General features: G+C 45.5%; 1 protein-coding gene across 1 annotated transcript; it reads right to left on the minus strand.

Moving 5' to 3' along the window:
* Positions 1–3,885: 3,885 nt before the first annotated feature.
* On the minus strand, positions 3,886–17,718 carry GSDMC (gasdermin C; the record flags this gene model as incomplete). The annotated part of the gene is made up of 11 exons (XM_081266371.1): positions 3,886–4,125; positions 4,787–4,860; positions 5,520–5,649; positions 5,979–6,118; positions 6,239–6,319; positions 6,914–6,940; positions 7,916–7,963; positions 10,012–10,123; positions 12,290–12,458; positions 16,695–16,878; positions 17,508–17,718. The coding sequence occupies 11 exons, from the start codon at positions 17,716–17,718 to the stop codon at positions 3,886–3,888; spliced, it is 1,416 nt and encodes a 471-aa protein (XP_081122497.1).
* Between the last annotated feature and the right edge of the window lie 8,586 nt (positions 17,719–26,304).

Consider the following 26,304-nt stretch of genomic DNA (forward strand, 5'->3'; position numbering starts at 1 on the left):
AAAATGATGGGTGCTCAATAAATAATAAATATGTGGTTACAAAGGTGTGCATTCTCACAGCTTCTGGAGATGTATAAAAGTATAGTATAAAAGTATAATTATGCATCTGTTTGATGGCTTTAAAATAAGTCCACAAATTCTTAGTTACCTCCCTTTGAGCAATGAAGCTTGCATGGCATGGAGCTTAGTATCTTGCTTCTAACAAATAGAGGATGGCAGTGTTAGGCTAGGTCACAAAGGCATCTCAACTTTCCCCTCTTCCACCCTACCATCATTGACCCTGGGGGAAGCCAGCCACCATGTTGTGAGGGTGCTCAGCTGTCTCCAGAGAGGCCCAATTGGCAAGGAACTGAGGCCTCCTGCCACAGCCAGGTGAGGGCACTCTCTTCAATACAGATTCTCCAGGCTCAGGGAGGCCTTCAGACGTCTACAGGAGCCTCTGCCAACATATGACTACAAAAAACACAAGGAAGGCGCAGAGCCAGAACCAGCCAGCAAGGCCTCTGCCAAATTCCTGACCACAGAAATGAGGAGGTACAAGTCAAATGTTTGTTATTTTAAACCACTATGTTTGGGGGTGCTCCATGACACAGCAATGGATAACACAAGAGCTCATCCAGATAGAAACTCTCTGAAGGAAAGGTTTGGGTCTTGCTGGCTCCTTCATCCGGCATCCAGTATCCTATGTGCACTCAATTAGCAATAGGAGGAACTCACTTAATGACCAGCTTGTTCCCCAACTTTATAGATACCTTTACGTACATATCTTTCACCCACAGAAACAAGAGTATGATCCTTTTATTAAAAAGACACTTTTCAACAAAGAGCCACCAGGCAGCATGATTATCAAAGGAGCTATTAGAAATTATGGGGAAAGTCCACTGGAACTTGCAAACCCCTCCTCCTTGCTGGGTGGGAGGGAGATTCAGCCGGAAGCAGCAAGGGCTTGACATATACTCAGGCAAGAGCATGTAATGAAGGGCACATCTGGAGCAGTTTGCACTTCTCAGAGAAGGAAAAGACACTTCACAGTGGAGACGGGGCCCGGGTCCCCACTAGGGTATCACCTAGAAGTTCCCTGAAGGCAGTGTCACAGCAAGAGCACAAGTGTGTGAAAGCTGGTTGGACCAGATAGCCTTTCAGTCCTTTCTGACCGTGGTTGCAGAATATCCCTCCTGCCTCTTGGCCACACACCTGGAGGCAGGTGGCAGGTGTACCCTCCTGCCTTCTGCAGACCAAAAAGCTAAAGGTGGACACAGTGCCAGCATTTTCCACATCCTGCCCACATGCTCCCTCTCTCTATTGAGTATCTAAGGAGACTGTTCTAGGACGAGCTGGATGCAGCCCCTGGAATACGAGCAAAGGGCAAGGCCTGCCCTCCAGGCAACTTCGGGCAGTGGAGGGCACCTGTGGTCAACTGCAGACCCCACTCATGCCTTGCTTTCTTTTAACAACTCAGTTTCCAGAGTTGAAATTCTGTACCCTGCTCCATGCTGTGAGATCTGTAGGAAAACTAGAAGCTAGCCTGACAGCTCACTCACTTACCACCCCTCCCAAAGAAGGCACACATTTTTAAATGTGTTCAATTGCCCAAAAATATCCAAAAGTTAAAAGCAATAATTTAAATGTCCCAGACCAGAAATCACATCCTTCTCTTCTTTCTACTCATTGCTTTTGTGTACCCCCTGCCCTGTGGCCACCATATCAGGCACACAGCAAGCAAGGTACACGTGGAACTCATGGTTGCTAGTTAGCTAGAATTAGCTACAATTGCTACTAGTGCAGTTCATTCATGGGAAGCTTCCCAAGCCTGAATGCCCAAGGTACTCTGCTAGGTTCTTTATCCACACCACTTAACTCAGCCCAACAGCTACCCAACAGAATGAGAATTTGAATTATTTAAGAGCATCACAAAGCTAGCAATCACCCAACTCCAAACCCAGGCTCCTCCTGCTGTCCCCACTTCTCACATCAGGACTATTTAATATTCAGAGGTGATCCTACATTCCCACCCAGATCTGAAGACACAGGTTTCCACCACCCTCTTTCTTATGTGTCAACCAAGGCGCCAGTATTTTGAAAGAGTTTAACTGTCTGCTGAACTTATTGAGAAACAATAATTCCATGCTTACTGAAAGACATTTCAAACTCCCAGCCCAGGTCTTTGCTCGGCATGAGACAACCCAGTTTATCTCAGGATCCATAATAATCCCAGCGTAAGCAGTTGACATTTTACCAAGTCATAGCTTTTCTGAAATATTAAAAATAGCTCCAGATTCCCCATAATTCAGGTTCTGCCTTCCAGAGATTTTTTTTTTTAAAAAAGCCATTTAATACAATCAATGTAGTGTTTAAGAGGGAGATTCCATTCTGAGGATATGAAGAGACCCACGTGAACCCCTCCGTTGTTGCCCCATGTCTCCCAGCCCACCCCACATTAACCCAGCAGGAAGGAAGCTGTGAGGGGAGGAAGGGAGGAGGAGGAGGGAGGTGAGCAGAGGGTGGGAGAGAGATGCCTTCACTCAGTTAAAGGAGAGTGCCAGGCACCACCCTTGAGTCTTACTGTTGGACAATGCTGCCATCTGCTGGCAAAGTTAGAAACTCATTACAAAATAGTGCCAGCCATTCATACAAACCACATCGCTGTGATCTTAAGCACCAACAAATTACCTCCATAGAGGTGATTAAATAGAGACCGGAATCCATCTAAAATAGATTTCATAGCATTCACCTTTCAAGCTCCAAACTTTTAAAATATACCATGTAGAAGCTGAACAATTAGAGAACCTTCCTCCGTGTTCTACCCATCCATTGCTTGCTCCCTTCCAACCCATTGCTCACTCAGCAGCCAGAGTCACCAGTGGCTTTGACTTTCACTTGGAGCAAATCTAAACATGTTGCTATGGCCCCTGAGGGACTCCTAACTGGTGGCTAGCAAGCCCAAAGTGCAGCAGTTCCAACTCTGTGCATGTGTCTCAACAGGGTTCTCAGTGGCTTTCTATGGGGACACCCTGTGTCCTCAGGCCTCTCCTACCCACACCATTTATTCACCAAGACCCTGCAGTCAGGACATTCACCTGGAAATTTACATCCAGCCAGAACCTCAGGACATGACCTCATTCAGAAAAAGAATCTTTACAAGTGCATTAAGTTGAAAAGAGGTCACCCTGCAATAGAGTGACCCATGTGACTGGTATCCCCATAAAAACAAAGAGACAAAGGCCCACGAGGAAGAAGTTCCTGTGAAGACTGGGCAGAGACTGATGTCACAGAAGTTGATAGTAGACTAGCAGTTACCAGAGGCTGGGACGAGGAGGAGAGAGTACCTTAGTCGGCTTTTTGCCTCTGTGACCAAAAAAAAACTGACAAGAACAACTTTGAGGAGAAAAGATTTATTTTGGCTCCGGTTTCAGTGGTTTGAATCCATAGTCAGCTGGTCCCATTGCTCTAAGCCTGAGGTAAAACTGTACATATGGCAGAAGGGTATGGTAGAGGGGAGCTGCTAAGCTCATGGCACCCAAGAAGCAGACAGAGAGGAAGGGGCCCAAGACAAGATATGGTCCCCAAGAGCAGGCCTGCAGTGACTGCTTCCTCCAGCCATGCCCCACCTGCCTACAGGTTCAGCCGTCTCCCTATGGTCTGCTCGATGAATTAATCCACTGGAGAGGCCAGAGCCCACATCATCCAGTCACTTCCCAAAGTGTCACCTCAGAGCTGTGCTTTACTGAGGAGCTTTGACAGTTACATGAGCCCATGCCAAGGGAGAGCATATTCTCATCACCCGAGAACATTCCCTTGAGTCTCTGCAGACCCCTGTCTCTACCCCGCCTGGAAAAGCAAAGAGGCACAGCACTGTCTCCCACCAAGGACGGGCACAGGGAGGGCTTAGGCCTCTGCCAGCTGCTGCAGCAATGACAGAGTCCCATAGAGGGCAGACAGGGGCATCTTGGCCTCCAGATCCCAGGTTGACCTGGGGCTACTCAGCTCCATCTTCAGGCCACACTCCTCCAGCAAACCATAGGTGATGGCCAAGCCCTCACCCTGGAGTGGGGCGAGGAGCTCTGGGGGGAGGGTGAAGGGGATGCTCCAAGGGTACTTGAAGTTCGGCTCTAGGATGACCCTTACCTAGAAGAAGAGTTATCCGATTGGAAAGTGGAAACTTGGAGATGGGGGGAGAAATCATCTATCCCAACATCAGGGACCAAGCAGAACAATGGAAGCAGGAGCTTTGGGGCCAAGCCAGGGTGTGATCATTGGTTGAAAAGCATGGTGCATTGCTTCCTCTGCTTTGAAATGGTACTGCTAAAGCTTACCTGCAGAATAGTGGTGTTTGGCTGTCCGGATGCATGGGTACATATGTATATGTCTGCACACACATATTTGTAGATGTATGTGCATGGGTGTACATACATATGTGCATGCAATATGAGTCAGTACTTGTATACAGTACAGGTAAAGAGCAGCTTGAAATGGTGCCTTTGTAGTGAAATCAAGGTGTGGATTACTCACATCCCCTTATTATAAAGCCACAGAGTTCCTATATGGATATTTTGGGCCTGTTGGGGCCCACTGGTGGGTCTGGCATGAAAACAGAGTTGCTCTTGACATAACCTCACACCCAAGAGGCCTGATCCCGGAAGGAGAATGCAGCCAAGGATTTCCAAGTGCCCATCTCCCCTCCAGAGGAAACATGAACCCTCTCTCTTTTCTTAGAATCCTCAGAATCATTCTTACCCTCCTTCTTTCACCCTCCTCCCTGGACTGCTGGCCCCTGGGGATTTCTCACCAACTCTCGTTGCCAGAGCAGAATCCTCTTCTCCATGGACAGGGCCAGGAGTTCAAGTTGGGTGTCACTCAGCACTAGGGGAGGGAGAGATGTGGAGGAAGAGTGACAGAGTTCAGATACTCTCTCACCATGGACTAGGAGACCAGTGAGAGGGGAATGCTGAGGTAGAGGAATAAACCCTGCTCGGCTGAAGTTCTTCCTTCTACCATTTTTTTTTCTCTAGGGTTTTAACCCAGGGTGCTTTACCACTGAGCTATATCCCCAGCCCCTTTTATTTTTTTCTTTTTTACTTTTTTTTTAACTTTTTTATTCTGATACGGGGTCTCACTAAGTTGCTTAGGGCCCCACTAAGCTGTTGAGGTGGGCTTTGCGCTTGAAACCCTCCTGCCTCAGTCTCCCAGATTGCTGGGATTACAGGCGTGCACCACCGTGCCCAGCTCTCCTTCTACTCTTGAATGTCTCCAAGAAACTGAACAGCATAATCCGGGGTGTGTGTTTTAGGGTGGAGGTTGGGGTCTTCCGCCTCAAGGATCAGTTATACGATCAACAGTCAGTCACTTTCTAGTCCTTGGGCTTGGTCAGTGTCACACTGGGCCCTCCTAAACTTGGAGAGAGGGTAGATGAAAAGGATCATGATAACTGAAGTACTCTGGAGCATTAGCATCTAAAGCGTTCATTCAGAGGGTCTGGGGCCAACTGTGCCTCTCCCACTCTGCCCACAAATCACTCTTACCCATCATGGCTTGGAGAAGGTAAAGAATGCTGTCCTGTGGCTTAACCCATGGAGGTCTTGAGTCCTGTCGCAGCTTGTTTAGGATTATGCTGCCAGGGCCTTTCAAATGATCCCAGCTGTCCAAGTCCAGCTACAGGAGACAGGTGGCTTGTTCATGACAACAGTAATAACATCATCGTGGTGTGATCTGCCAGTGTCTCCTGTGTCCATCAATGATGACCAAGGAGTGGGCTGATGGCTCTCTATCTCCACCAGCAGATTCCCAGGGCCTCTAGAGATGGAGGAGGCTGCACTCTGTGGCCCTGGTCACTGTGCCTAGGCCAGAATCCCCACTCTGACATCCTCCTCACTGCCTGGCCTCTTGCCCACGCCTCCTCCCTCAGGTATATCGGTGCCCATATGTCCTACCTGTCCCCCCGACAGCTCTGACAGCCCCAGGAAGCTGCGGGACATCCCCACCACATCCATCAGGTCCTGCAGAGCTCCTCTGTCCCCGAGCATGGGCAGGATATTGTAGAACACGACACCCTGAACATCCTTTGAGAACTGGGCCAGTGCCTCAGTTTTCTGGAAAACCTCCTCTTGTAGATGCTTGAAATCTGCCCTCAGCCATCAACACCAACCAAAAAGTGGGAACAATCTTTAGTTAGAACCTCCCAGGGAGGATGGCCCTTCCCACCAAAATCAGCTAAACACCTCTATCCTTTTCAGCTACTGACCAAAAGCGCCTCTGCTATTGGCTTGCTTGGGCTCCAGGGATGGGACTATAATGAGGCTAGAACGATGACCAATCCCAGGCTCTGAAAGGACAGCATATTGAGAGCAGATGTAGACATTCTCAAAACAGTCATTGCAAGTTGGAGGAAAAGACCAAGTGGCTATTTCAGAGACAGTTCAGGGATACTGTGAAATCCAGTGTTGGGCTCTAGAGAGAAAAATCTCAGGTATTCTGAGGTCAGTTTCCATATCTGTTAAATGGGGATATGGCAAGGATTAAATGAGTTTGTGTTTCTAAAGCACTTGGCACACAGGGTCTACCCTTATGCAGTTGTGCCAGCACCTTCAACATGCATAAAGAATTGATCAAGTGGTAGATATTGGGGGCTGATTTCCCCAGGGGGCTTCAGGGAGCTTCAAGGTGACTTACTGAGAGTGAGAGATCTCCTCAGTGGAATCTCCAAAGAGCTGGGCATTCTGTAAAGCCTGCTGGGCCATAAGTCCTCAACAAATGGTGACCGCGTGCATGAATGAATGAGTGGAGCTAACCAAAGTGGTCATTTGGGAGTAAATTTGTTTTCTCAGTTGCAAGGAAACTCTAATTTGGGACTGGCTTCTTTACCTTGGCCTTTGATCTCCCACCCAGAAACCCCAGATTCCCCTTAATAAACACTCACCTTGCCAAAAAGGTTCCTCTATTCTTCCTAGGAATTGAATCACAACTGATCATTTTTCTTCACCCTCAAATTTGCTTGAGGCTCATTGGAGGGTCTGCCCACCCGCTGTCTCCCCTGTCCTGGTTAACCTCTTGGTGACCCCATCCTGGTCCTTCCCTTTGCCATGCGGGCCCTCCTGGACCCTTCTCATCCACAGGACCCGGGGAGGGCAGAGAATAGTGACAACCAAGTCAGGGGCAATCTACCCTCAGGCCTGCTACCTGCAGGTTGGGATTCCCACCTTCGCCTCCAGCACACACCCTCACCTATACTCACCTATAGAAAGGCTGGAAAGTGCAGGCTGGCCTAGAAAGAGCATGTGACCCAAGAGTTAGTCCCAAAGACTTGGTTTCTCCAAATCCTGCCTCTACTTCCCCTCACTCCCTCTTCTTCTCTGCTCCGCCCCCTGCCTCGGGGGGGGGGGGGGGGGGGACTGCAGCAAAGGCAATCGGGTAGTTGGGTTTCTGTTGTGCAGAGTGGCCCGGAGAGGCATCAGGTTCACCTACCTGATTTGAAACGTATTTTTGAAAAATGCCGTAATTTAAGTAACTCTGGAAAAGAGAGAAAGTGTCCACTCACCAAGAGCCAGTACCCCGACTCCCCTCTTCTCTCTTCTACCTCTTTTACTCCACCTCTCACCTCTCCAACTCCTCCCTCCTTTCTCTTTTTCTCACCTCATACCACTACTTCAATTGAGAAGTTCCTCCAGAGAAAGGGATCCCCAGGCAGAACCCACCCCCATCACACTCACACCTATCCCAGTGTTCAGAGGGGAAGAGCTGGTCTCCCTGGCCCCAGGTCTTGGCCAGGTCCAAGACAGGGAATGTGGATGGTGAGGGGGGAAGGTTTTTTAATGACTGGCCCCAGTGGGGGGGTGGAGTGGGCTCATGCAATATCCAAAGGGGGTCAGGACTCACCAGGGCCCAAGTTCTAGGCAGAGAATCTGCCAGGCTCTGGACTCACCATCTTGAAAGGTTTTCTGCTTAGCATCCGTGGAGATGAGAAGAAAGGCTGCACAGAAAAGCATCCAGTCAGGAGAGCTGTGTTCCACACCTTGCACCTGGAGCTTGGGGACCCATGGATACACCACCCGGGATGTTTGTCAACCAAGCCTCTGGGTCTTGTGAATCAGATCCCTGGATGAGACCTTGAGGGATCCTTATGCCTCCAACAAAGAACTCTCTTCTCCAGGTCAAGGGGACTGGCTTCCTCCTGCCTGCCCAAGGGACTGTCTCTCTGTCAATCTTTCCTCCCAGTGCTGACCTTACTTATCAATTCCCAACCTTGCAATCTCGGGTGGTTTCATGTTTCATATAGAGAAATGTCCTGAGGTCTGAAACTTGCCTAACACCAAACTAGGAGAACAGCTTATGAAGAAGAACAGTTTCCCAGGTGCTGGAGAATGCGATCCATGGAATCAGACACGGCTGAGCTCCGCACTGCCTGCCAGTCACACCCTGACCACTAGAGGGCAACAGGGGAAGTCCACTGACGACGCAGGCCCAATTGAAGGGAACCAACTGGCAGGCAGGGCTGGATTTACAAGATAAATTGCAAGATAAATAAATTTACATAACAAACAGGAATATTATGTGCAGAACAGTGTAGTACTTTGCCACACCACAGGCTAGTAACTTCAGAGAAAATTAGAATTCTCCCGAGTGCTAGTCTTCTCATCTCAACTGTAAAATGGAATCAGGACCTTCTCAACCAAGCTGATACAAAGAATCAACATCCAGCCACGTGACTGACACCAATCCTCTTCCGCCTCTTGAGTTCACCAGCCTCTTCCCTGGCCTGACAACAAGCCCAAGCCATCTCAGGATCCACATTACCATGCTCCGTCTTTGTGGCTTCCTGTCACCCACTTTCCCCTACAGAAAGCTTCCCTAAGGGGTCATCTATGCTGTGTCTGCACGGTCTCCCTCGCATTCACTCCTCGGTCACGCAGTTTATCCACCAGAATTCACCAGACTTCAGCCACCAGTGAACATGGTCTTGGTTCTCTCTGGATACTACAACCCCATGCCCGATGGGGTCTCCTATATACAGACTATGTATTTTTGTTTTGTTTGTTGTTAATGTTTTTTTTAAATAGTGCTCTTTTTCTTTCCTTCCCTTAATTAAAAGCACTTTGTTAATCACTGTGATCTTTAATAATAGCACTGCCATCTCCTGGTGCTCTTAGTGGGCATCTCTACACCTCAGTAGAGAGGTAGTTGGGTGTGGATAGTCTTTCTCCAGAAGCCAGGGTCCACACAGGAGTGAAAAGTCCAGCAGCCCTCTGTTGAACCCACCCTGGCACCAGGACCCTCCCTCGGCCAGGACCATCAGTGAGGACCCTGCAGGAGAACATGGGAGTGTGCTCATGGTGAGGACGTCCCCTCCTGTCCTGCAGCCCAGCCCCAGCTGAGTCGACTGCCCTCTAGCTGGGACTCCACATCAGAAGGACGGTTGGTCCTGTCCCCAGCACCTACATCATGCCCAGGTATGTGACTGACCCTGACCATCTGCGCACATGGCATCCAGCCCCAAGGTGTGTGTTGGGGACTGTGTGTTTGGAGGATGGTGACAGAGGGAGAGATGTAGATAACATCCTGCATGGGGCTGTCAGGGCCTTGGGGCTGTCCTTGTTTGTGTTTGTGTCTTCACTATCTTTGGGGGTTTTGATGTGGGTTCATGGGTAACCTGAAGGGCTCTGGGGCTCCCTCTGCTGAGCTTCTGAGAGAGGCAGGACCTTGCGTGATGAGATGGTTGGGATGGCAGCCTGGCTTTGCCCGTGCTCAGGGCACCTCCAAGTGGACACTCCAAGTTGGTCCCTTCACCTGAAGGAGACGTCTCAGCATCTACCCCTAGCAAAGTTTCAGCAGGCCATGCTTGGAGGTGGCTGTGGGTGGGGGGACATGTGTGTGCCCAGACAGTGACGAATGTTGCTCACCCTTCCCCTGGACAGGGAAAGCAGCAGAGGTGGCATGTTAGTGGCCTCTCTTCTGTTTCTCTCCTCAGGAGGAGCAGGGCCACCCTACCCCACCCCAGGTGCCTCCCGGGTTTGTACTCACTGACGCCATTCCCTTTGATGACCAGCTGCTTCTTCTTATAGGCCATCACTGTGCCCTGGGGGATCGTCAGTGTCATAGCTCCATCCTTGACAATCTGTCCCTGGACTTCACCCTGGAGAGAGAAAACATACCTAGATAGAAGCTTACATCTCTCTGCCTCACAGCACAGTTAAAAATCCTGTTTCCTTTTCATCACAGCAAGGCATGCTTGTAGTTTTAAAGTCAAATACATCTAGAAAGCTCATGAGAAAAACAGCAGGCCCCACTCTCTCATTCCTCCAGGTCCTATTTCCCATTACCATCAGCTTCTCCTTCTTCTGTCCAGCTTTACCTACACATTTTCCAGTTGTCATGTTGCAATATTATAGTTTTTCCAAATTAGGTGTATGAATCCCAACACTGTAGAAGACCACAGACCACAGGGACCTGGCTTCTCATTTCAGATCTTGCTTTTATCACTTAATGTGATACCCCTGTGCCTTCTCTGCCTCATTACTCCATCTCTCCAGGGAAGATGGGGACACCTGCTTTAAGACTTTGCATACCTAAAGACCTCTTTATTTTATATAAACTCTCACATTTGAGTAATATTTGACCGGACATAGAATTCTAGGCAGAAATTTCTTGAAATATGACTTTTTTTTCCTTTTTAGAAACATGTACAATTTTCTTTTTGAGGTAAGCACCCTGAAAATCTACACTCGTATGTTGTGATGTGGATCTATGCTGACCCAGTGGACTTGGACGGAGCCCGAGTCTCCTCCAGGAATAATTCACTGGCCTTGGGAAAGTTATGCATATCTCAGTTTTTTTTCCTTTAGTTTATGAAGTTCTTAAGTGAAGACTAACTACACAGAAATATATTGTATATAAAAGCACATGATGAGACACAAATTTTACATGTCCATACTTGATCTGAATAAGTTACAAATAAATTTACTTAAATTAATTTAAAATTTTTTTGGTTATTGTGAGTGAATTATGTAAATCACATTGCTTAAGGACATTTGCATCTTACTCCTTAAAATATTTCTTATTGGTTATCATGGTTTAGATTTGTAATGTCTTATGGTTTGAACGTGAGGTGTCTCCCCAAAGCTCCTATGTGAGACAATGCAAGAAGATTCAGACGAGAAATGTTGGGATTGTGAGAGCCTTAACCCAATAAATAAATTAATCCCTTACTAGGTATTAACTAAGTGGTAACTGAAGGTGTGTGGGGTATGGCTGGAGGAAATGGGCACTGGGGACATGGCTTTAGGGTACACATTTTATATCTGGTGAGTGGAGTCATTCTCTGCTTCTGGTCTTTATGTGAGCCATTTCCCTCCACCACACTCTTCCTCCATCATGTTCTGCCTCACCTTGAGCCCTGAGGAATGGAGCCTGCTGTCTATGGACTGAGACCTCTGAAACCATGAGCCCTCAACCAAATGTTTCCGCCTTTACAGTTACTATGGTTGGTCTTTTTATCACAGCAGGGAGAAAGTTGATAAACCAGCGTGGGTTAGAAGTATGGTCCCCAATGCAGCCAGGATCAGAGGTCTGATGGGCAATGATTGGATCATGATGGCTCTGATGCATTAATCCAAAATCCACTGGTAGCTGGATGGACTGTGGGAGGAGGGACCTAGCTGGAGGGAGTAAGTCATCAGAAGCGTGCTCTGGAAGAGTTCATCTTCCCTCTCTTTTCTTTTCTCTCTTCTCTCCTCCTCTTTCTTCTTTCTCTCCCTCTCTCTCTCTCTCTTCTACCCCTCCTCTCTTCCCAGCGGCCATGGGCTGAGCACCACCATGCCCTTCTGCCATAATGTTTCCACAATATAGTCGATAGACCATGGACTGAGACCTCTGAAACCATGAGCCAAAATGAATCTTTCCTCCTCCAACTAGTTCTTCTCAGGTATTTCACTCATAGTGACGAAAAGATGACAAACAAACAGGTCACCATAGGACTTAGGTTACTTTAACAGCTGAGGTTTGCTTTTAATGTTCCTGTTTCCTCCAGTCATAAAACTGGATCTGTACACAAGGCTCACATTTGATTCAGCAAAATTCACTATTTACCCAAGACACAACATGGTAACAATAATTAAATCCATTTCTAATCTCATCAATAACATACAGTCCCCTAATGTAAAGCATTATAAATTAAGAAGTTATAATATAGTCTCAGGATACCTTGGCATATAAGATGAAGAAAATCGTCATCCCCCCAGAGATCCTGGGAGATGAGGATGTAGTGGCTAGATGGCATACTCTTGGTGTCCCCATGCCATACCTTAATTAAAATATTCCAAGAGCCAGACAATTTTCCCAAAGTATTCACACTACTCTTGTCATGCAGTGTAGTACTGTTGGTCAGTTCGATAACCTCTGTCACCACGTACAGGTTGTCCCCTCTCTCCCGGCAATGCTTCAAAAAGGATGGTTCTGGATCCAACAGTTTGCTGGGGATATAAGTGAGGTAAGTGGTCAGAGTGAGGAAGCGATGCCTCTCAGGGCACTCTGGGTTACCCTTCTCCTCAAAACCCAGAGGGGTACATGCCTTTGAACTTTGACAGGTGAGTTCTCAGTGGCAGGAAGATGCTGGACCATGAGGTTAAGGTGTCCAGAGCACAGAACACCTTTTCTGATGTGCAGGATAAAGGCCACTCCATTTTCTAATGGTGGTATACACTGTGAAGAGCATCTGCATCGTACAAAATTACACTGATCCTAATAAGGGGCCATTTATCAATTTCCAGCCCGAGGGTCTCTCAGAAAGCTAGAAGTAGATAAGGTCCAGATGGTTGAGACCAGTCCTTAGAAGATCCTATTTTCAAAGTTAAGTATTCACTCTGAAATGTCCAGAGACAATTTCAGGGTGAGATATGGAGCAAATAGATAAAGCACAAGAAGTAAAATCAAGAATCAATAAATGAGATGGTATTAAACTAAAAAGCTTCTTCACAGCAAAGGAGACAATCAATAACATGAAGAGGGAGCCTACAGAATGGGACAAAATCTTTGCCACCTGCATTAATAGAGCATTAATCTCCAGGTATATAAATAACTCAAAAAACTTAACACCAAAAAACCAAACAACCTAATCAATAAATGGGCAAAGGAACTTGATCAGACACTTCACAGAAGAAGAAATATGATTGGTCAACAAATATATGAAAAAATGTTCAACATCTCTAGCAATTAGAGAAATTCAAATTAAAACCACACTGAGAGGATAGGCAGAACTAACATCATCAAAATGGCGATATTACCAAAAGTTCTCTATAAGTTCAATGCTATCCCAATCAAAATCCCAACAGCATTTCTTGTAGAAATAGATAAAACAATCATGAAATTCATATGGAATAATAAAAGACCCAGAATAGCAAAAACAATGCTAAGCAGGAAGTGTGAATCAGGCGGTATAGCGATACCAGACTTCAAACTATACTACAGAGCAATAGTAACAAAAACAGCATGGTACTGGTACCAAAACAGGCGAGTGGACCAATGGTACAGAATAGAAGACACAGTAACCAATCCGCAAAACTACAACTATCTTATATTTGATAAAGGGGCTAAAAGCATGCAATGGAGGAAGGATAGCATCTTCAACAAATGGTGCTGGGAAAACTGGAAATCCATTTGCATCAAAATGAAACTGAATCCCTTTCTCTCGCCATGCACAAAAGTTAACTCAAAATGGATCAAGGAGCTCGATATTAAATCAGAGACACGGTGTCTGATAGAAGAAAAAGTCGGCTATGATCTACATACTGTGGGGTCAGGCCCCAAATTCCTCAATAGGACACCCATAGCGCAAGAGTTAACAACCAGAATCAACAAATGGGACTTACTCAAACTAAGAAGTTTTCTCTCAACAAAAGAAACAATAAGAGAGATAAACAGGGAGCCTACATCCTGGGAACAAATCTTTACCCCACACACTTCAGATAGAGCCCTAATATCCAGAGTATACAAAGAACTCAAAAAATTAGATAATAAGATAACAAATAACCCAATCAACAAATGGGCCAAGGACCTGAACAGACACTTCTCAGAGGAGGACATACAATCAATCAACAAGTACATGAAAAAATGCTCAACATCGCTAGCAGTCAGAGAAATGCAAATCAAAACCACCCTAAGATACCATCTCACTCCAGTAAGATTGGCAGCCATTAAGAAATCCAACAACAACAAGTGCTGGCGAGGATGCGGGGAAATGGGTACACTTGTTCATTGTTGGTGGGACTGCAAAATGGTGCAGCCAATTTGGAAAGCAGTATGGAGATTTCTTGGAAAGTTGGGAATGGAACCACCATTTGACCCAGCTATTCCCCTCCTCGGTCTATTCCCTGAAGACCTAACAAGAGCATGCTACAGGGACACTGCTATATCGATGTTCATAGCAGCACAATTCACGATAGCAAGATTGTGGAACCAACCTAGAAGCCCTTCAATAGATGAATGGATTAAAAAAATGTGGCATTTATACACAATGGAGTATTACTCTGCAATAAGAAATGACAAAATCATAGAATTTGGAGGGAAATGGATGGCATTAGAGCAGATTATGCTAAGTGAAGCTAGCCAATCCTTAAAAAACAAATGTCAAATGTCTTCTTTGATATAAGGGGAGTAACCAAGGACAGGGTAGAGACGAAGAGCTGGAGAAGAAGAATAACATTAAACAGGGATGATAGGCGGGAGGGAAAGTGAGAGTTAAGGGAAATTGCATGGAACTGGAAGGTGAGCCTCAGGGTTATACACAATTACATATAAGAGGAAAGGAGGAGTAGGAGAAAAATTATATAAGTGGAAGAAACGATTTATAGTAGAGGGGATGGAGAGAGAGAAGGGGAGGGGAGGGGAGGGGAGGGGTGAGGGGACAGTGGAGAATGGGATAGACAGCAGAATACATCAGTCACTAGAAAGGCAATTTGTAAATCAATGGAAATGTAACTGATGTGACACAGCAATCTGTATACGGGGTAAAAATGGGAGTTCATAACCCACTTGAATCAATCTGTGAAATATGGTATAATAAGAACTATGTAATGCTTTGAACAACCAACAATAAAATAATTTAAAAAATAAAAATAAAAAAAAAAAACCACACTGAGAGCCAGGTGGAGGAGCTCATGCCTATGATGGGGTTAGAAGGCTAAGGCAGGAGGATCGTAAGTTCAAAGCCTGACCCAGGAACTTACCCAGGCCCTAAGCAACTCAGTGAGACCCTGTCTCTAAACTTAAAAAAAAAAAAAAGGCTGGGAATGCGGCTCAGTGCTTAAGCACACCTGGGTTTAATCCCCAGTACCAAAAATAAATAAATAAATAAACCACTACACTGAGATGTCATTTCACTCCAATCAGAATGGCAATTATCAAAAATACAAGTAACAATACATGTTGGCAGGGAGGCAAAGATGTGGGGAAAAGGTACTGAAAATTAGTGCAACCACTCTGGAAAGCAGTATGGAGATCCCTCAGAAAACTTGGAATGGAACCACCATTCAACCCAGTTGTCCCACTCCTCGGCATATACACAAAGGACTTAAAATAAGATACTACAGTGATATGACCACATCAATGTTTAGAGTGGCTCAACTCAACCTAGGTGCCCTTCAACAGATGAATAGATAAAGAAAATGTAATGTGTGTTTGTATGTGTGTGTGTGTGTGTGTGTAATGAAATATTATTCAGCCATAAAGAAGAATGAAATCATGGCATTTGCCAATAAATGGATAGAACTGGAGGCTATCATGCTAATCGAAATAAGTCAATCCCCAAAAACAAAAGGTCAAGTACTCTCTCTGATATGTGAATGCAAACACATAATAAGGGGGGAGGAAAGAATAGAACTTCATTGGATTAGACAAAGGAGAAAGAAGGGAAGGGAGGGAGAATGGGAATAGGAAAGACAGCGGAATGAATTGGACACAACTTTCCTGTGTTCATATATGAGTACACAGTCAGTGTGACTCTACATCGTGTAGAACTGCAAGAATAGGAAGTTATACTCCATGTATATATAAAATGTCAAAATACACTCCACTGTCATGTATAACTAAAAATAACAACTAAAATTTTAAAAAATTTATACAATTCCAGGCTGGGGCTGTAGCTCAGGGGCAGAGTGCTTGCCCAGCATGTGTGAGGCATTAGGTTCAATCCTCAGCATCACATAAAAATAAATAAAATAAAAGCATTCTGTCCATACACAACTACAAAAAAAAAATTTAATTTACACAATTCCAGTTCCCAATTATACCACAAGAGAATTAGAAAAAAATAATAAAATAAATCCCAAAACCTCGAGATATTATTTAGAGAGTTCCAGAGTCTGTCTCATTTTAATTATACTTCATTAATTTATTTGTTTTGCTTCTTTCCTCATTACCTGCCCATCCCTGTCTCCATTAAGCACAAGTTGTCCCAGGACAGGGACATGGGTTTGTCCTATTCTCTGTCCCAGCCTACAATCCTGGGGAACGCAGTCATGGGTAAACACTGCTCCACTGAGTACTGACTGCGGAAGGATAGCTCCTGGCTGAAGGAAGGAAGGAATGGGTACCCAAGAGGAATGGACCAGTCTGAGTTGTCCCCTCCTCAAGGCCTGGTAAGTACCTCTTGCTTGCAAGAACACCACTGCTGGGATAGCAATGTCCCACCCCTTCCTCTCCAGGTGCCTCACCTGTTTTGAAGTCTTTCCAGATTTCGGGATGGGACGGTAACCTTCTGGAACTCAAGGGTGGATCCACGGGACTGAGTGAACTCCCCTGATGCACTCCCATCTACCCCAGCACTGACACTCACACCTGCCTTCCATTTCTGGATCACAGTGTCACTGAAGAAGAATGGTCTTGTCACTTCCACTTCTGGAAAGAGAAAAATGACCAGAGGTTTAGTCAAGAATTCACTCTGGAAGAGCTGGGTGTGGGAAGGGAAAATTGAGGCCAATTCTGCCCCAACACCTCCACTCATTAAAACCTCTCAATCAAGACACTAATCCATCAATTAATGTTGAAGCATAGACTACCTTGGAGGGCAAATGTTTTGACTTCAGCGTTGCACAACAGGGACAGTCTTAACCCTAAGAAATGGTGGCATCACTTGTTCAGTGTCCAGAAGACCCTGAGAACCCTCTTTCCCAGCAAATTTAGAAAATGTTTAGGATTTGGGGACAGAACGACCTGTCTGGATCCTACTTCTTCCAGTGCCCAGCTATGTAACTTTAAATGAATTATTTTATAAACCTCAAACTCTTACACAAAATGGGGATGATATCGCCACCTCAAGAGGCCCTGATGAGCATTCTATGACCTGATGAATGCCTGGTTCCAGATAATTAGTTGATTCTCAAATAATGTTCCTTGCCCTTTTCTTAAGGTGAGAGGGAGCTGAGATGGACCTCGTGAGGCATCTCCAGGATTCTTGGATGTGGAGCTCCTTCTGTTTAAGAACGTTTGTTCTTCACCCCTGAAGCCTTGGCCCCTGGCCAACATACCTGGGACTGAGGAACCCAATGCCAGGATGTCCATGAGGGAGTACTCAACCGGAATGTCAGGCTGGTCCCAAAACTGGGACTGAGGGTTCTTCCGTAAAATACTAAACTGACGGAAATGGGTGGCATCCAACAGGGATTTGACAGGCCTCAGGTCTTTGCCTCCAAAGTTTTTGACCATCTTCTTGCTAACACGTTCAAATATGGAGGGCATGTTGCTGGGAGCAGAGAGAAGAGAGCAGTTACCTCTCCCTGACCCCCGACTACTTTTCATAAAGGAGAGAACCTACACATGAGACCATCAGGTCTTCACTTCCTGGGGCAACTAGCTCAGAGCTCCCTCAACTTCTCTGCTCTGAAGACAGGCCAGTCTTCTGACAGAAGCACTCCTGAGAAATTTGCTCCCCCCATAGCTGTGGTAGGAAATCCTGGTCCACCTCCATCTGTAACCCAGGGATCCCAAAGGACCGGAAGAAGAAGGGCTCAATTTTTTCTTCAAATGACAGCACAGAGGGGTGGTTGGGCTTAGGTTAAGTAGACATGGGTAATGGAAGAGCTGAGATGGCCTTGGTCATTTTACAGATTTTTCAGAGAAGGCCTCATTGACAAGTGACATTTGGACAGAAATTTAGAAGAGGTGGGTATTAACAATGAACATACGTGAAAAAAAAAATATTCCAGGTAGAGAAATCGGCAAGTGCAAAGACTCTGAAGCAACCCATGCCTGAATAAGTGGGGTGCAAAAAGAAAGGTGAGGCCGGCAGACACTGCTGCAAGCTGGCTCAGGCCCTGGTTGGTCAGTGTCATCTCTGTCTTTCACTTGTAGCAAGATCAGGAGCCATTAGAGGGCTTTGAGCTCACGCCTCTGGGGCATTTCTGACAAGGTGCCTGTGGTTTCTGGGCTGTCAGTAACTGCAGTGAGACAGGAGGGGCAGAAGTGGAGGGTCTAGTTGGGGTGGTTTTACAATAACCCAGGTGAGAGTTGGCAGTGGACTGGACCAAGTCATAGCACTCCCAGCAATGAGAAGGGATCAGATCCCAGTCTGTGCCACAGGTAGAGACGACATCTACAAAAGGGGTGGGTTGGCAAGGTGGCCTCCATGAGCACTCATAGCTCTCACCCCCAGAATGGCTCAGGAAAGTGCTGTGTGTACATCAGGAGAACATTTCTGACATGGGTTGTTTGAAGAAAGTGAGGTTGAGTCAAGGGGAGCAAGGGGTGGCGGGTGTTGAAGAAGCAGGGAAGGTGAGATAAGGAACCATGAGTCAGGGCAAGTAAAGGGGGCTGGTCTGGAAAACTCTGGAGGGTAAATCATACATGTGCCACTCTGGGTGCATTTAGTGTACTGGTGAGGACGAGCCGGGTTTTCTTAAGGGGCTCCTTTGGCTCTTGAACAGGGGAATAAATGGGTCTTAATATGCCTTGCAGAAAAGTTGTACATGGTGATTTGAAATCTTCACAGAGAGATTTAGGTGTCTGTCAGATGTGCACAATGAAGAACAGGCAGACACGAGTGCCTGATAGTGGCTGGGAAGGTCCCAATTTTGTTTAAGCAACTCTCTAGCAGAGATGAGCTCTTGCCAGAGTAAAGGGGGACTGCTGAGCACCTGGCTGCTGTGTGAGAGGAAGAAGACTTCCCTTCCAAAAGGCTAACCTATGGCCTTTCTTAAGCCTCCCTAGTGAAGACCAAGCCAGGCAAATTGTCCGACTTCACTCACCAGCTGGAGGGCTGCTGTGTATGGGTGTGAACTGCCTGTGTTCAGGGCTGCCAAACTGGAGCCTGTCAAGATTTTATACAAACCTGCTGGAAGAGAAACAGCACACAGTATGGGCACATGAAGATGGGCAGGGGATGCTTAAATAGTACAACCTGGAAGCTTGTACTGTTGTTCCTAGTGGATGAGGTTTCTCTATAAATACCATAAAGTCAATCACTTTTACAAAGTGTCACGATCCCTTGCACATGTAGCCATCAAACAGGGCCTGTTCTGCCAGGCACAGGTGGCACATGCCTGTAATCCCAGTGACTCAGAAAGCTGAGGTAGGAGGATCACAAGTTCAAGGCCAGCCTCACCAATTTAGCAAGACCCTGTCTCCAAATAAAACATAAAAAGGACTGGGGATGTAACTCAGTGGTAAAGCACCCTGGGTTCAATCCCCAGTACCGCCCCACCCCTTCCAAAAAGAAAAGAAAGAAAACAAAACAAAACAGGGCCACGCTCTTGTGCTGCTTTCCAATTTCAACAAACCCAGGATCTCCACCAGCCATTAAACCAAGAAGCAGTGCTTAGCCTATATTCCTAAAGAAAACTGATATGTTTATTGATTTGCTCATTCATTTATTTTCTCATTTAGTCAGTGAAGTTTTAACAAGTATCTTAGATGCTAGGGCCCTGCCTTGAGAACATGTTCCTATGGTCTCTGGTCTCTTGGGGCACAGTACACTGATAAAGACAGATATTTACCAAATGACCTTACTGATAAATGCATAAGTAGTTATAAATCATGATTGACACCATGAATGAAAGGGACCCAATAACTTTATATTAACAAGAATGTAACAACTCAAAGCATGGGTGAATCTCATAATCTAATCTCAAAAAACTTAAGAACGAATATTATTAGACAGAATATAATAATTAGTTCATTAAGTATACAAAGATACAGAAAATGTGAACAGTATAGATATCACAATTTAATGGGCTTATAAAGAACTGCATAACCTGATGAGGAGACTGCTCATTGTATTCACGCATGGAAAAATCTTCACAAAATAGAAAAATGTCATAAAACAAACCTCCACAAATATCAAGAATCAGTATTACTCATATTATATGTTTATAACAATTCCATAAAATTTTGAGGAGACAGACTAGGGATTGAGCCTAGGAGTGTACTCCACTGAGCTACATCCCTAGTCCTTCTTATTTTTTGAAACAGGCTCTCGGTTGCTGAGGCTGACTTCAAACTTGGGATCCTCCTGCCTCAACCTCCTGAGTAGCTGGGATTATAAGCAGGTACCACTGCAACCAGCTCCATTAAATTCTAAATTAATAATAAAAAATATAATTGAATTCCCAAGATGTGTGAGAGCTAAAAAAAAATCAAGTATCCAAATAACTAGAAAGTCAAAAAAGAAATGACAAGGGGAGTGTTAATGAATAAAAATTTGTGGAATATAGCTAATGTGGTTCTTAGAGATGCGCTGGAAGTTTAAATATTTTTATTAGAAAACAAGAAATGACTGAAAATGAATGAATTAAGCATTCCAGCAAGTAGTTAGGAAAAAGAACTATAAAGTATGTCTCTGGGTTCAGTCCCCAGTACAGGAGGAGGAGGGGAGGGGAGGACAAGAAGAGGAAGAGAAAGGGGAGGAGAAGGAGGAGAAAAAGAAAAGGAGGAAGAGGAGGCGACAGAGGAGAAAGAGGAAGGAGGAGGAGGAGGAGGAGGAGGAGGAGGAGGTGGTGGCAGAGGAGGAGGAGGTGGTGGCAGAGGAGGAGGAGGAGGAGGAGGAGAGGAGGAGGAGGAGAGGAGGAGGAGGAGGAGGAGGAGGAGGAGGAGGGGAGGAGGAGGAGGAGAAGAAGAAGAAGAAGAGGAGGAGGAGGAGGAGGAGAGGAGGAAGGGAGGAAGGAAGAAATGAAAGAAGGGGGAAGAAAATAAATGAAAAGAATGTGTGAAAGAAAGAGAAAAATGATGTCAGGAATACACAATGTGGGGCTGGGGCTGTAGCTCAGTGGCAGAGCACTTGCCTGGCACATGTAAGGTACTGGGATCGATCCTCAGCACCACATAAAAATAAATAAACAAAAATAAAGATATTGTATGTATTTATAACTTTAAAAATGTTAAAAAAAAGGGAATACACAATGGGGGAAAATAATGACTTCAGTAAATAGTGTTGGGACAAACTAGTTATTCACGTGTAAAACACTGAAACTGGACTTTTATCTTAGACAATACACAAAAATCAATGTAAAATGGATTGAATTTTTATACTTAAGACATAGAACTACAAAACTCCTCAAAGAAAACATAAGGGGAAATCTCCCTCACACTGATGTTAGTGACCATTCATGGGTATGACAACAAAAGCCAACATAGACAAGTGGGACTGACTGCGTCAAAGACTTGCACAGCAAAGGGAACTGTCAACAGAATGAAACAGCAGCCCATGGAACGGCAGCAATATCTGCAAACCATGCACCAGATAAGGAGTTAAGGCAGCAAGAAGGATGAGCCTTGAGGACATTAACTAAATAAGTCAGTCACAGAGGACAAACACCATGATCCCACCTATAAGAGGCTCTAAAATTGTCCAAGTCACAGGATCAGAGAGTGGAATGATGGCTTCTAGGAGCTGGGAAGAGGAGGGAATGGGGAGATGCCGAGCAATGGGCTTAAGTCTCAGTTATGCAATATGAATAAATTCTCTCTGCACGGCTTTGCACCTAGAAAACAATAAAATAACAATATTTTATTGTACAATTAAAATTTTTTGAGGGTAGATCTCATGTTAAATGTTCTTATAATTATAGGACTTTGTGTGTGTGTGTGTGCAGTGCTAGAGTTCAAACCAGGGCCCCACACATGCTAAGCACAGGCTGTACTACTAAGTTTCTTGATACGATAATTTTTAAAAATTAAATGTGAGTCATATGTGGACAACATGGAACCAAGTGGCCAACTGTCCAGAGCACAACATGCCCAAGTTTTATTGTAACTATGGAGATGCAGGCCCTACCCACGACTCGTCATCTGTGAGAAGACACACTACTGGAGAAGGAAACACAAAGGGAATGTTGGAAGTCTCCTATCAGAAATTGATGGAAGAGATGGCTGGTAGACAAAACAATATCTGCATTCAACAGAGAAGGACACCTCCTACTCTAGCCTCTGTATCTCCTCCAACATGGGCAATGAGCCAACTTCCTCCCGGTCCACCAATTCCTCCTCATCTGGTATGATGCCAGCACCCCATGGGGAGGCCCTCCCAAGAGGACAGTGATGGGCCTTCTCCCGGAATGATGCCAGTGGGACCGAGCTCTGGAATGAGGTCCCTGTGGGAGGCCACACGTCAAAACGAGGCAAGGACTTCCAATGATGAGAACTTCTTGTCCCATGATGGTTCCCATATAGCCAGGAATGACTCAGTCAGACAGTAAGGGTAGAGGGGAGGCCTCTTTATGTCAGAGTCACATTACTTTTTCTACTTCACCAGGAGATGGTGGTGCTGTAACTCTGGGTGCTTCCTAAAAGCATAACAATGAAGAATAGCTCCCCACTTCCTATCAAAGAATTATTTTGGTGGGGAGAAGATAGACAGAAAAAGTGAAGTTTCCATTTGTATTGTGAAGTGCAAAAATAAAATTGGCAGCTCTTTTACTTAGAAATTGTGTTCCTGAATATAGTTGTCCCCAGGACCCCTGAGAGTGGGTTCCAGGACCCCCCAGCAGATACCAAAACCTGAAGATGCTTAAGTCCCGGATATTAAAATGCTACAGCATTTGCATATGACCTATATATATTCTCCCATATACTTTAAATTTGAATGCTATGTGAATAGTTGTCTGCTGCAGAGTTTAGGGAATACCAACAATTTAAAAATCTGTACACATACAGAAGTCATTTTATTTCTAAATATTTTCAATTGGTGGTTGGTTAAATCCACGGATGCCCTATCTATGGCTATGGAGGGCTGACCATACCACCAAAAGAGTAAAAGAGTACATAACTAAAGAAGAAAGGAACCTAAATGGATTTGTGATTCAGAAAACTCATTCATTGTGGAAGGGTCAACAGTGGACAAGCATAAATTAATTCTCAGGCTACTTCTAGCCATGTTCAAGAAAAAGCTATTGGCACCTTAGCCTTGGATGATGACAGAGAAGTTCCATAAAATCAAAAGGAATCCATGATGGCTTTGACATGGGTGGTGAGGAAGAGGGAGGGGCACAAAGGGGGTTTCTGAATTTCTGGCATGGGTAATAGGAAGGGTGGTGTGCCATTTTCTTAAGTAATAGAAGAGAACTCTGTTAGGAGACATGATATAGAGGAGGAAGATGAATTCCTATTTGGTCACGTTGATTTTGAGATCCAAGAGAAGAGTAAAACAGACAGTTACACAGATTGGCACTCACAGTAGAAAACTACCCTGGAAAGAAAAATGGTTGGGCCTACAGGTGGGAGTGGAGACCTTGAGAGTAGATGAAGTCACAAACACGAATGTTTCATAGTCAAGTAGGGCAAAGTGTGACAGCACTGGGTAGACCACACTGAATGAATGGGATCTACTTCAATTGCTTCCTTCTGAGTAAATAAGCACAGGATTTCTGGCTATAAAGAATTGGGTTTTTGAACATGCTGAATATGTTCAATACCAAAGAGGCAGAACTTTCAATGATTTGTGTAACAACCCTGACGTGATTGGTTCAGTTCAGTCTGGGTTGGGCCGTGGAAAAGGTCAATGACAACAGAGAATACCAAGAACAAAAGCAAAGTCTCCAAAACCAGACCTGGACAAAGACGTATCACAGATCCATCCCATGGCCTCCTACACTCTCAGGAATTCTCCATTAATTCTCTTAAGGAGTGCTTAAGGAAGAAGTGCTACCTTCCTTGCAGGTCAAAACATGTAGGAAAAATTCTCAGCCCATTTCATAAGCCCATCTGGACATTCCTATCTTCTCCTCTTCTTACTCGTTCCATGTTCCCCATGAGCACTTACCATATTGTGAATTGTATTGTTCTGTAGAGAAAAAACTCAATAGAGTGGGGTCTGTTGAGCCTTCAGACCTTCTGATGTCAAGCCAATCAGTCAGCAATCCCAGAGACCAGACCAATGTGATTCTCCTCTCTGTGCTTGTTTCCAACCCACGTGTCTCTGATTCAATTTCCAGGAAAGGATTCTGGCAAAAGTTGAGCAAAGGGAGGGCCCTCCTCTTTTCCAGGACACCAGGTCTGGAACTGAGTCCAAGAATCATAGAATCTCGGCTCTCAAGTCCTCTCCAGCCAGAACTCCTCTTTGGAACAGAATCAGGTAGCATTTGATTACAAAATGGTGAGGCTTTTCTAGCTCAGGGTAGACAGAGGTGTGCCCCTTTCTTTATACAAAAACCAGCTGAACAAGTCCTTGACATAGATTCCCTAGGACTCAGGCTGAATCAACTCATTTGGCTCATATCCCACTCTCAGTTTGCTGACTGTAACATAAGACTGTGGGACAGCAAGAAAGGGCCCTCCTTGGGAAGGGTGGGGGCCCTTGCCAGGGCCCCGGGGAGAGTCTTGGAACTGCCCATAGGTAGAGTTGGGGACACCAGGAATTTTCTTAACACCTTCTCTGTGTCAGGTCCAGCATGTAATTATGTAGTCCAACCTTGCAATAGTCTTTATTTTAAAGATAAATTGTTTCCAAAGTCCAAGGCTGGAGGCCTCGTTCTGGGGATCCAACAAATCAGATCCAGCCACTAGCCCCAAACACCAAATAGAAAAACGCAATGGAGAAAAGCAGAAAGGGAGCTTTAACCAATGTAGCCACATGGGGAAGGTGGGAGGACCTGCATCCTTAGCCCTTCTTCAAGGGGCTGAGACTCACAAATCTTCTCAACTTGTTGGGGGTCAGGAGATTATAGATACAGGAAAAAAGAGATGAGGGGGACAGACTGGCTAGTATGAGGGAAGAAGAGTCCTGTCTTTCCTGACAATGGGCAGGTATATTCCAGGAACTTGGGCACCTCCTCCTTGTACTTCTTTCATGGTTCTTTATGGTCCCTCAAAAAAAGGGGAGATGAAGGTGGAGTAGAAATTCAGCTGGGTTATCAGGTAGTGCAGGATTAGGGTGGGGTAATTTTTACTTCACAATGCATTTATTCTACCTTTGCTTCCTTTTCAACATTCAGAAAAGTCTAGCTGTTTCCACTTTGGGAATCTGAGGTGCACCCTGTGGGAGCCTGACTCAGAGCTGTGTCCTCTGCCTTGTCACCACCAAGCAAGATTTACCAAAAGGGACTCTTGCTTTCTCTAACTACACTGTAAAATTCATAGACTTGAGGTGTAAATGTTTAGTGACATGTACAATGTGGGGGGCCGTCGCACTGAGTGGCCATCATTTTCCTTCCCTGATTGGTTAAGGCTCTGTCGGTCACTTCCAGTGATTTGGCCACATCCAAGTGGCCCCAGAGGGCTCCCCGATCCTGGAAGTCACAGAGTGTGTCTTCATGCGCAGGCGTGCCTTCCTACTGCCCCAGGGTCACATGACCCTACCTGTCCTTGTAACCCTGCCCCTCTTGACTTTTTTTGGATGGAATTTTCTAAAAAATAAGAGTCCCCCCCCCAATAAAAGCCCACTCCCCAACGTGCTAGCTCTCTCTCGCCAGCCTCTCGTGACATTCCTCACTGTCCCATTTGGGGGGCTTGAGGCCGAGGGCAGAGGAGCCGTCCTGGGGCTTGAATTAAAGGTAAATTGTGTGTCTGTGTTTTATTTGGTACCCTAGGAAATTCACTCGAGCAACCCTTAGTTTGGCTGCCCGCACTGGTTGGGGGCAGCAGTACAACTATTCAATTCTCCAGCATTTTGGGTGCCCTATCCTGCTACTGGATATTCTAGAAATAGAGCAAAATAACTCTGCTTTGGGGGAATTTATGTGAGTCCAGTGGACACTGAGATCTTGATGAGCCTCAAAACTGAGGAGGATCAAGTTCATCAGTATATGGAAGGTGGAGCCAGGAGCTACCTTCACATTTCCCATCATGGGCACAAAGAGGAAGGTACAGAATTTCACAATGCGTTTATTCTACCTTTGT

This window comes from Spermophilus citellus, assembly GCF_964194105.1.
Source record: "Spermophilus citellus genome assembly, chromosome: 14".
In the NCBI taxonomy this organism is placed as follows: Eukaryota; Metazoa; Chordata; class Mammalia; order Rodentia; family Sciuridae; genus Spermophilus; species Spermophilus citellus.